The 12,548-nt window shown below is 39.9% G+C and overlaps 1 protein-coding gene across 5 annotated transcripts in view; it reads left to right on the top strand.

Annotated features, from left to right (window-relative positions):
* Positions 1–12,548, top strand: part of LARS2 (leucyl-tRNA synthetase 2, mitochondrial) — a 185,223-nt gene that overhangs the window by 108,081 nt on the left and 64,594 nt on the right. For all 5 annotated transcript variants that reach the window (XM_087945568.1, XM_026678478.2, XM_087945571.1 and 2 more), the window contains 2 exons: positions 7,500–7,598; positions 9,732–9,869. In XM_087945568.1, the coding sequence (XP_087801694.1) occupies positions 7,500–7,598; positions 9,732–9,869 (237 nt within the window). The remainder of the gene's footprint in view (positions 1–7,499; positions 7,599–9,731; positions 9,870–12,548) is intronic.

Below are 12,548 nucleotides of genomic sequence, written 5' to 3'. Positions count from 1 at the left end.
CTCCCTCTATCATTACCTTTGCCGTTTGCTTATGATATATAGCTTCTATTGCTTGAATAAATTTTCTAGCAAAGCCCATCTGTTCCAGCAGTAATAACATGAATCGCCAATTCACATTATCAAATGCCTTCTGTGCATCTAGAAATATCAAAGCCATTTGTTTTTCAAGATGTGCCTCGTAGTATTCCAAAGTGTCCAAGATTACTCTCATATTGTCTTTAATTTGTCTCTGGCAGAAATCCATTTTGATCAGGATGGATAAAATTATTTAAGTATTTTTTAAGTCTTTCTGCCAATATTGAAGCAAAAATTTTATAACCTGCGTTTAGTAGGGAAATAGGTCTATAGTTCTTGATTTGTAATGGATCGGTCTCCTCTTTTGGAACAAGTGTAATATAAGCTTCTGACCATGATTTAGGTATCCTCTTCTTTAACATAATTTCATTCATAACTTCTAGCAATGGAAGATTCAACGATTCTTGTAATGTTTTGTAAAATTCTGCCGGAAGTCCATCTGGGCCTGGTGCCTTTCCATTATTTTGCTTCTTGAGTGCTTCAGTTAACTCCATCATTGTTATATTGCTTTCTAACATTGTTTCAATCTCTTTAGGTATCTGGGGTAACTTAGCATTCTGTAGGTACTGTTTGACTCTTTCCTCATCAATATTCTCTTGTGTGTATAGTTTCCCATAATAGTCTCGAATGATTTCCTTCTTCTCTTTACTACCATAGCAAACTTGGCCTTGATCATCTATTAATTGCAATATTTTCCTTGATTCTTTCTCCTTTCTCAATTTATATGCTAACCATCTACCTGGTTTATTTGCATCTTCAAAGTAGTTCTGTTTAGCACCTCTAATTTTCTGTGCTAATTCTTCTTTTTCTATTAGACCCATTTTATGTTTGGTTATATTCATTTTTAACTTAATGTCCTTTTTCTGTGGCATTTTCTGTAGCTCTTTTTCAAGTCCTTTATACTCATCCTCTAATGCTAAGCTTAGAGGCTAATCTTTTCATGGTATTTCTTTTCCTTGTATAGTCTATTATCAAGCCTCTGGCATATGCCTTCAATGTATATTCTGGATTGATGTATCTTTTTTTTTGTTTTCTCTAAAGAAAAAAGGCAGTTCTTTCTCCACCCACTGTGTGAAGTCTTTTTCCTTTAAAATAGTATTATTTAACGTCCATCTAGATCTTCTTCTTTGTCCTTTCCATTTAATTGTCATTGGATTGTGATCTGCCCAAGTACTTTTTTCAATATTTATTTCTTGAATATAAGCTAACAATTCTGTTGACATCCATATCATATCTATTCTGGACCATGATAAGTGTCTATTTGAGTAGAAGGTGTATTGTTTAGTTTTAGCATTTCTTTCTCTCCATGTATCTTTTAAGTTTATTTCATCTACCATTTTAAAAAAAGATTTAGGGAGAGTCTTTCTGTTTTGCTTTATTGTTTTCTGTGCTGTATAGTCCAGTTTGTTGTCTACAATTCCATTAAAATCTCCCATCATAACTATATTAGCATAGTCCAGTTCAATTATTTTCATATGTAATTTTTTATAAAATTCTTCTTGTTTGTCATTCGGGGCATAGATTGCAATCAGGAGTGTTTTTGTATTATTATCCATTATTTCCACCATTTGTATTCTTCCGTCGTCATCAGTATAAATCAATTTAGCTGAAATGGTCTCTTTAATATATAAAACCTCTCCTCTTTTCTTGCATTGTGTCAAGGAGGTAAATATTTTCCCTAGTTTTGGCTGTATCAACAATTGTTCATATTGCTTTTTAATATGTACTTCTTGTAGGCAGATTATATCAAATTTTAATTTCTCTAATTTATGGAAAGTTCCTTCTTTTAACGGCTGAATTGTCCATTTATATTAATTGTAATCAATTTTTTCTCTTCCATGGTTATATTTTATAATTAGGTTTGGCAGCTCTCGTGGACGTTCACGTTGTTCTTTGGCTTCCTCCTTTCCACCTATTGCACCTTCCTCTTTTTCAGTCGTCATTTGGCAGTCCTTTTGGAATTCAATTAGTGAAATTTCTTTTTCTGCCTCTTCCTCTTTCCCTCTGAAAAATTCTGAATAAAATGATTCAGCTTTCTCAATTGAATCAATTCTGTATCTCTGTTCTTGCCATGTGAACATTAAACCTTCTGGAATCAGCCATTTATAATTCACCTCTTTTGTAAGTAGCAATTTGGTCAAGAATCGGTATTCTCTTCTCATCTCTCTCACTCTTCTGGGTACTTGTTTCAAAACCACAATCTCCTAATCTTTATATTTCAATGTTTTCTTTCTTGCCACTTGCAATATTTGCGTTTTAATGGCTTTCTTTGTAAACCTGATGGTAGGCTATTTCTCATTGCGTATCTTGTGAAGACTCGATAGACCTCATCTATTCCATCCATCATCTTCTCTTCAGTTATTTCCAAAGCTTCAGCCAATATTTCTATCATTATCTCAGCTAGATTTTGTCCTTTTTCTTCCTCTATGTTTTGGAATCTAAGATAAAATTCTGATCTGTCCATCTCCCATCTCAGCATACCACTTTTATCTTGTTCAACCACAGTTAATCTGGTATCAATGTCTCCAATCTTCTTATCTCTTTGTTTATCTTCTTCAATTTTTAGTAGTCTCTCATCATACTTCATCATCATTTGTTGGATGTTCTCGACTTTTTCATCGGTTTTCCCTGTTCTTTAGGCACGTTCTTTGTTCAATGTTCTCTGTTTCAATTCTTCTTGCACTGTATTTGCCTTCTCTTGTTGCAGTAGAGTGTCCAGAGTTCTCTGTCCATCTGGGCTGCCAATGATGAAGTTGAGGATGGTGCAGAAGTTGTTTTCTTCATTTTAAAATATTTCAGAGTGTTTCAATAGTTATAATCCACTAAAGATCCAGATGGTTCCTCTTCTGTTTTCTGCTTTCCCCCAGTAGGTTCCAAAAAAATATAGTTCTAATTGTATAAATTTATAATCCAAATATCAAGCCAGATTACTATCAGTCTTTTAATTTCTTCTTTTCTTCGGGTTCTTCAAACCCTAATCCATTTTTTATAGGAAGTATGACCAAAGATTGTAATCCAAAAAGGCCCACCATTCCCAAAAGCTCACTACCAGCTATTTTATATCCAAGGAGAGAGTGCACAGAGCAAAAAGGCAAAGTCCAAAACACAAACCTTAAAAAGGAGATATTCACTTTCTATTATTTTTATCTGCTGCTTTAAGCTCCAAGAGCTACACTCTTCAAACAAGACAAGAAGAAAAAACAGTATCAGAGTTTCGCTCTCTCTTTGAAATCTTTAGTCCAACAGCAGCTGCTTATCGCTTTGTTCTCAAGCTCCAAGGTTATATTTATTGTCTGTGTTATTCTATAACTTCGCCTTGTAATTTTCATTCCTGCCTTTAGATGGCACTATTGCTCTGCTTCTCCACTTCTTCCAATATATTCAGAGGTGGTATTCAGCAGGTTCTGACCAGTTCTGGAGAACCGGTAGCAGAAATTTTGAATAGTTCAGAGAACCGGCAAATGCCACCTCTCACTGGCCCCACCCCATCAATTTTTTGCCTCCCAAGTCCCAGCTGATTGGCTGGGTCTTCTTTTGTTGCCCTGCACAGGAGAAGAGAGCTGGAAAGCAGGTTGGTGCGATGGGGGGAAATGGGATTTTGTAGTAATCTTCCCCTAGGAGTGGGGAGGGAATGGGGATTTTACAGTATCCTTCCCCTGCCACACCCTACCATGCCACACCACGCCCACTGAGCCATGCCCACAGAACCAGTAGTAATAAATTTTGAATCCCATCACTGAATATATTGTATAGCCAGTGAAAGTTGTGAAGAAAATAATGAAATGTGTGTGTGTGTGTGTGTGTGTATGTGTATGTATATTAGAAAAAAAGGGGGGGGGACAAAAACTTTATAAAGTTCTTGCTTGATATATCTGAAATACCAGTACAGTTTTCTTAAAATAAAGTCTTGTCAAAGTTTTTTCAACTAGTGTAAATTATTGTATTTTCGCTTTCCTCATCGCTTTCTCTGGAGATGGAAAAGGAATAAAAAAATTTGCTTCCCCTTTGTGCCTTACTTCTTTAATTGTAGTCCAGGGGCACTCTCTTATTCAATTCTTTAAGATGTTAAAAAAAATCTAATTGCTCTGGCTACAATAACATAAGTTTTTTGCTGCTGGCCATGCTAATTGGAAATCATGGAATAAATTAGAATATATGGAGGCATCTTGTTGCCTGCCCTTTCCAATAAAAAGGGTGAGTACATATTAATTTAGCTGTACTTAGTTCCCATTACAAATCCAATGGCAACTGATGCTGATTTATTACTAGAATAATAAGATGATTAATGGAGAGATTATTTAAAATTATCAAGACACAATTAATTGATTTTAATGGTCTATGTGGCAGTGGTCTCAACAGACAGAACAAGAGAATGGAATGGAATGAAATTCTTTATTGGCCAAGTGTGATTGGACACACAACGAATTTGTCTTTGGTGCATAAGATCTCAGTGTACATAAAGAACAAATACATTCATCAAGAATCATAAGAAACAACAATTAGTGATAGTCATAGATTACTAATAAGCAATCAAATCATACTAGCGAACAAATAAAACAATATAAATTGTAAAGATACAAGCAACATGGTTATAGTTACAAGTTGGAAGACATAGGCAATAGGAAGGATGAGAAGAAGAATAGTAATACAGTCTTACTAAATAGTTTGACAGTGTTCTGGGAATTAGTTGTTTAGCAGTGTGATCATATTTGGAAAAACACTGTTCTTGTGTCTAGTTGTTCTAGTGTGCAGTGCCCTATAGCATAGTTTTGAGGGTAGAAATTGAAACAATTTATGTCCAGGATGTGAGGGATCTGTAGATATTTTCACAGCCCTCTTTTTTACTCGTGCAGTATACAGGTCCTCAATGGAAGGCAGGTTGGTAACAATTGTTTTTTCTGCAGTTCTAATTATCCATTGAAGTCTGTGTCTGTCTTCTTTGGTTGCAGAGCCAAACCAGACAGTTATAGAGGTGCAAATGACAGACTCAATAATTCCTCTGTAGAACTGAATCAGCAGTTCTTTGAGCAGTTTGAGTTTCCTGAGTTGGCACAGAAAGAATATTCTTTGTTTTGCTTTTTTGATGACAATTTTAATATTAGATGTCCATTTTAAATCTTGAGATATGATAGAACCTAGAAACTTGAAGATCTCTACTGTTGATACTGTATTGTCTAGTATTGTAAAGAGGTAGTAGTATAGGAGAGTTTCCCCTGATATCTACCACTATTTCTATGATTTTGAGTGTATTTAGTTCAAGATTGTTCTGGTTGCACCACAAAGCTAGTTGTTCAACCTCCCATCTGTATGCAGATTCATTGTTGTCTCGAATGAGACCAATCCCTGTTGTGTCCTCTGCAAACTTCAGTATTTTAACAGGACTCCTATGCTAATTGTGCAGGTACATGATGTGATTTTGCCTAGCTTCACCTTCTTCTTGTTTGTTAAGAAACTTATAATCCATTTACAGGTGTGGTCAGTTACAGCTAGCTGATTTAGTTTAGTTCAGTGGTCGCCAACCAGTGGGCTGGGGACCACTGGTGGTCCGCGAGAAAATTTTGGTGGTCTGCAGAGAAATGTCACCCCCAAAGGATCCCCCAAAGCAATTAATCCAGGCTGCACAGGAACACAAGGCTGCGCCACCCACATGGCCCATGGGAACACAAGGCTTGCATCGCTTGCATTGTGAACAGCATGTAGTGAGGGGAGGGAAGAAAGGGCAGATGGAGGAAATTTGCCCCCACGCACCTGGCCTGGCCACCAGGCTGCTTCTTTCTGCTTCTTTCTTCTTCTGCTTTTGGCTGCACACGAGGAAAGCAGCAGAAGTCTTTCTTTCTCTCCCCCAAACTCCATCAGAAATGAATCTTTGGGATCCTGCAAAGCATCCCACTCCAAGAGGCTGTGCCGGCATGACAATTCTCACAAAGACTAATTTCTGGGGAAATTTGGGGGAGAGAAAGAAAGACTTCTGCTTCTGCTGCTTTCCAGCATGAAGCCAAAAGTCTCTCTCCCTCCTTCTTTCTCTCTCCCCCTGAGAACGGAACTGGAGACAGTTGTACTATGTGACCCCCTCTCCTGATCTACCCTGGCACTGGAGTGGGTAGGCGGCTAAGCCAGTCTCAAGCCAGTGAGAAAAGTGGCTTTCCTGATTCCTCTGCTGAGTTTGATGACAGGTTTGGCCAAGGTAGGGCAGGAAGGGTTAAGGCAGCAAATGGGCAGCTCTCAGTTGGGTGCGTGTGAGTCCCTTGTGCCCACAGAGCCCAACTAAAGGATTCCTCCTCAAAGTGGTCTTTCACCTCCCAAAGAAGAGGAGTTGATTGGATATTAGAAGGAGGCCTTTGAAATCAGGGAACGCTGCTGATCTCCTAACCCCCATAATGGACGGCAGGAGAAGGCCCAAGAAGGCTCATTTTGGTCAGCTGTCTCTGGAGGGAGCAACGGTGAGGGCTTTGGGTTGCCCAACCTGGGTTGCTCACACAGGCATCGCTAGAGCAAAACATTGTGATCCGCCTGCAGGGCGGCCGCAGATGTGGCACAAACAAGAAGGGGGAGGCGGGTTCAGCAAAGCATGTTTCCTTTTCTCCCCCTGCCCGTTAAGGAGGAAAGCAGGGCCTGCCCCTCCTTGCCAACTTGGGGCGACGAAAGGCCACTCTCCCTGCTTGGGATGCCCCTGCCTCTCCGGGTATTTCCCCTGGCCAGCTTTTCCCTAGGGGGGTGGCTTCCCTTGTCCGCAATCCAGCAGAGTCCAGATGGGGAGGAAGAAGCACCACAGGGCTGCCCCTGCTTAGTCTGCTTTTCCCAAGGAAGGCATCTCTCCCCCCACCCCTGCTAGAAAGCCCCTGCTAAGGGTCGCTGTCTCTGCACTCAGCAAGCTTGCAGGGCCAGTTCGGGAGAGCAGTTCCTGGAGCCATGTGCAGGATTGGCTGCGGGGCTACTGCACTCTGGGAGAGAAGTGTCTTGGCCTTTGTGGAGGCGGTGGGACCTGCCTGCAACCTGGCTTGAATCCCACCACTGGGAATTTGGGGAGGGTTTTTTCCCCCCACCTGGAAAGATGTGTTCCGGAAAATACAGATTTTTCAGAACATTAATCAGTTTGCCAAACTGTTGGGCAACTGTATAAATTTGTTTAATAAATAAAATACAATAAATGTCAAGATGGGGATCCATTATTTTGTTAATCATAATAGGAATATTTTGAATACTTTTGAATTACCGATTTCCTCAGCAAGGACCTGAGGATTTCACATCTCATTAGATCTCCATTTGCTTATATTAGCAGAATTAGATGGTGGGGAAGAGTATAGTAATCCAAAGTCTGGATCTTATGTATTTTCTCCCATCTTAAAAAACAGACCCCTTTCCCCACTCCTACTCCCTTTTATCTTAATAAATCCTTGGAAATACTAATTATAATTTATTGTCAGGTGTAAGAAGCCTGCAAGGAGAGAAACTGACACAATGGATACCTTTGTTGATTCAGCTTGGTATTATTTAAGGTACACTGATCCTCATAATACTGAAAGGTAAGTAATTTGTATATTTTTCATTCTACATTTACATGTAGTTATATATAGGCTGGTAAGTCTTTTTATAACCCCAGGTGGAAGCTAACATTTCTATTCCTTGTCTTCAACTTATGTGAAGCACAGTTCAAAAAAATGATTCTTCTAGGAGAATCTTTTGTGAGTCTGTTATTATTGGCTTCAGTGCAAACACAGAATATAAAAGGATTAGTCTGGCTGCTTTAAATGTCATAATCTTATCTCTTGTGGACCTCTCCCCCTTGGAAGTGTATATGTTGTCAAAATTTTCCAGATTCTCAAGAGCTAATTTAGGGAAAGTGTTTTGGACCCAACTTATTTAAATTCAGAAAAAATAATATTATAAATATATTTGAAATTATTTGAAATAAAAATAGAATTGGATGAGATTTGTAGCAAGTTATCATCTGCTAAATTTCACAGAGATAGATTTCAAAAACATGTTACCACCTCCATTTTGAGATCATTTCTGAAAATGATACCTCTGATAGAATTGTTTAGTAAAAAATATTCAGCAGAATAAATAGAGTAGTAAAATTATCAAAGCAAATGAAAAACAGTTCAAAGCTTTTTTGGATTGGTAGCATTTATAGATTGCAGCATATAATGTGTGTGAAGTGAACAGGCAGAAGGATTAGACACTTCCAGCATTTTCCAAGCCAGCCTTCCAGGGGTGGGATTCAAATTTTTTACAACTGGTTCTGTGGGCGTGGCTTAGGTGGTGGGCATGGCTTGGTGGTCATGTGACTGGGTGGACGTGGCTTGGTGGTCATGTTATTGGCTGGGCATGGCCAACTCAATATCACTCACATGAGGCACACATCTCCTCGCCTGGCCTCTCATGACTGTGGGGATGCTGCAAAAGTTGTAAGTATGAAAAATGGTCATAAGTCACTTTTTTCAGTGCCATTGTAACTTTGAATGGTCACTCTACACAAGCAAAGTACCAGCAAAGGAAGGAAAAAAACTCCAGAGACGTTCCTGAGACAGGAAGTCTAGTCCTGCCAAGAATGCAATAAGGGTTAATGGAGAGGCAGTTTCTGTAAGTAACACCAGAATGTTTCCTTCCTGCCTTCCTTGCAGGATTAGGCCAGTAATTTCTTCTAACAACCAGTTCTCCGAACTGCTTAGAATGTTAATAACCGGTTCTTGTGAATAGGTGCGAACTGGTAGAATCCCACCCCTGCAGCCTTCCATATCACAATCTGCCATATCTCAAAGAATCCATCAATAGCAAATGAAGAACAGATAAACATAGAACAATCCTCTAATTATTTCAGGAGGTTTCCCTTGAAACACCGTTATTGAAGAAACTAGTAAAACTTTAATAAACTGGAGCTATTCATCCTAAAACTAGAACCTCATCTTTTTCCATGTTCTGTTTTCCTTGTATAGCAAGTTTAAAGAGAAACACATGATATTGTGTAGCTGTGTTGCCTGAATGTGTTGTATCAAATTTCAGGTGGCTAAAGATGCTTTAAGAGAGTTCAGATTTTCACCTTTTTGTAATAGCAATTTTTATTTTAATATCTCCCAAATCTATCCTTATCTGTTCAATTTTCTCTGACATAATTTGGATTTGGTACTTGTTCTTAATCCACAAGGCACCATTTATGTTTAGGAGAGTACTTATTCTAATGAAATGATTTTGTGTTAATATTTAGTTAATCCTAGTTTACTGTTGGTGTGTGTGTGTGTCTAATTCTGAACAAATTTTTACCTTTCATCAAATTAGTACTTTTACAGTCATATTCCTGTGCATTAAATGATTACTTCTATAAATATTCTTACCTGAATGAGCAGATTGATCACCTGCCAGAAGCATAGATCTGGATAATTCCTACAGAACTGTTTGACCTCCTTTACTATTCAAGGCCACATACAGAGTGTGACTTAAAAAGGAAGTACTATCCTTTGAAGTTATAGCTGAAGTTGTGAATGTTCAGAATAGATTTTGTTGTAATATATATTCCTGTTTTCCCCTAATGGCAGTCTCAAATTAACAATACCCTTTAAATCAGGATAATAATGTTTTAGGAAGTGTTATGACTTGAAACGATTCTAACCTTCTTTAACAATTTTTATTTCTTAATGAAATCTGTTTTTTTCTATTAGGCCTTTTGATAAAGATTTGGCTGATTACTGGATGCCTGTTGATCTGTATATTGGAGGAAAGGAGCATGCAGTTTTGCATTTGTATTTTGCCAGGTTTTTCAGTCATTTTTGTCATAATCAGAATATGACTAAACACAAGTAAGTGGTACAGCCAGGGCAATGTCAGTCTTACAATACCTGTGGCTTTTATCCTTAATCAGATGCAACTCTGAAAATATGCTAAATATGCATGTAAAAGTATGTTCATGTGTACGTATGCCTACACACTTGATTGAGCATACAATACACACATGTGCACACATAATGAATTATTGCCCAATCATTGCCCACTTTCTCACAGATGAATGCAACAATATACATAATAATTTTACTGTATTTAACAGAGAATCAAAAGATGTCTTTTTTTTCTCCTCCAAAATATTTGTCTATCATCTACTATTGTCACGTATCCATAAACATATTTAATATTTAAAAATATCATTCAAACTATTCTAAATATATGAGTTCCAGGTATACTTGTAAAAGAAGAAGCAGACATCCTGCAATCTCTGGAACTTAAAATTATGTTTAATGTTCTTACTAAGAAAGGAAAAACCCTGCAGAAGGAGCAGGGACCTCTTCCCATTGGGGAGCAGGGACCAATGGCACCCCCCATCCCTAGGCATGTGGAGTCATCCTATGAAGGCACAGCCAGGCCTGTCCAAATACAGAGGAGCTCAGCAGAGCTGCCTCAAGTTATAGCAGACAGGAATAAGGAAGGACGAGCCAGGCCAACTACAAGGTCACAAACAAAGCAACAAATTGTAATAGCTGGCATGTTAACATCACCTCCTAGAGATAAGCATTCCAGGCTGGGTCGGCGGCATAGCAGAAAGCAACAACAAGAGATAAGCCTCCTTTGACCAACATGACGGAAGCAAAAACAACAGAGCTAATTGTGGATGGGAGGCAGTTGAGAGGGCCTATTATGCGTGCAAGGGCTAAATTGATTAATGGTATATAAAGGCAAAGATCTCTGTAATGGTAGCTTAATACTCTGATGATGTCAGCAGAGGCTGACAAAAGCACAGTAAGTACATGGCATTGACCATACAGTCAAGGGAACTAACTATGAGATATAAGCTTAATATATTGGATTTATATATATATATGCAGTGTTTCTCCTCAGACCACTAGTCCCATTGAGGTGATAAAGGCAAAGTAAGCAAACCTGATTAGGAAGAGAGGGATATGCAGTCCTAATTCCTAGAATGTAGTAATGAAGAAAAGCATATAGTCTAATCTCACCACAATATGATGCATTTGTTAATGTTAGACTAGGGCTGGGAAGATGCTATTCAGATATGAAACTCTTGAAGCAGGGGTGAAATTCAAATTTTTTCCCTACCTGCTCTATGGTCGTGGCTTAGTGGTCATGTGACTGGGTGGGTCAGCGTGGCCAAGTCGATGTCACTTGGCCTCTCTCTCATCTCTCACCTCATTTCATCTCATCTCTCAACTTTGTCTTTCTCCTCTCTCATTTTTCTCTCCTCTCTCTTTCTGTCTCCCTCCCCCCTCATCTCTCTCTCTCTCTCCCCCCCCCTCTCTTTTTCCCTCCATTTCTCTCTCTCTCTCTCTCTCTTGTCGTGGGGGGGGGGGGAAGAAACCTCTGAACTGGTGCTGGATGGTGGGAATCTGACATCCGGCGGCCATGTACTAAAGACCAGATGCGGCGGGGAGGTGGGGCAATCCCGCAGTCTCCCTAAGAAACCTGTGTTGTGGCTGCTGCTTCCTGCCTCTGTGCATTGAGGCTGAGCAGCAGTGGGAAGAGCACAGACCTCCTGAGCTGCAGGAAGTAGCTGCCAGCAATGCCCTCAGTCAAAGATGTTGCGAGTGGGAGGCTCGAACCCCACTCCCAGGAGCTGCAAAACTCTCACTGCCCCTCTGGAACTCGCCAAGCCTCTCTGCTGGGCGTGCAAGCACTTCTGACGAGGAGGAAGAGAAGTGCATGGGAGGAGGCTTGGCGGATGCTAGAGAGGCAGTGAGTGCATTGCAAGTCGGGTGGGGGGGCACGGGAGACCGCATCTGTCAGGCTGTCTCCGTTCAAAATCCAAGAAATATACCATTATATTCAATTGTTAATAGAGAAAAGGACTTTTACTGGAAATCAAGTGGTAGCATCAAAGTAATTCAAGATCTGAGAAATTAGGCACGAGAATCACATATACAAAGTTATGGCAACATTCCCACACACAATAGTTCAAACTGGCCATCCAATCTGAGATATGTATAATGCCATGTGGGGCATCTTCAGGTGGTGATGCAGACTTCTGGCCTTGGACCTTGGCCTAGATAGATAGAATGCTGCAGCTGCACAGTAAGCAAGTAAGCATAAACAAGAAAGCTTTCCCAAGTTTTACCAGCTCAAGCCTCCAGCACACTTCCCCCCCCAAGCCTAATGTAACCTTCCTTCCCCCCCCCACCCCCATTACTATGGCAGCCGGAAAGACAGGCAGAAGAAAGATTCTTGAAGGTTGACAGCACCTTCCCCCCGCAGGCCAGGGAATACCCGGGAAGGGCTCCAATCAATGCCACAATCTCCTGCCTGCTACCCTCACTGCGCACATTAGTTCACCTGCCACCAGCCCATCCCCATTGTTGACATAGGTACGCTGCGGGTAACCGAGTGAGCGTGGGCGGGGCCAACCAAGGGTGATTTTTATTGGTTCAGCGAACCAATTCAAATTGTCCCTACCATCTTGCCCGAGGTGGACCAAGGTGGTTGAATTTCACCCCTGTCTTAAAGTAATTTTGACCTATTCAGTGTTTTCGACATCA

This window comes from Notechis scutatus, chromosome Z, assembly GCF_049901735.1.
Source record: "Notechis scutatus isolate UNSWTSFEM ecotype Mainland chromosome Z, rNotScu1.2, whole genome shotgun sequence".
NCBI classification, from domain to species: domain Eukaryota; kingdom Metazoa; phylum Chordata; class Lepidosauria; order Squamata; family Elapidae; genus Notechis; species Notechis scutatus.
This window is presented reverse-complemented; position numbering and strand designations above follow the sequence as displayed.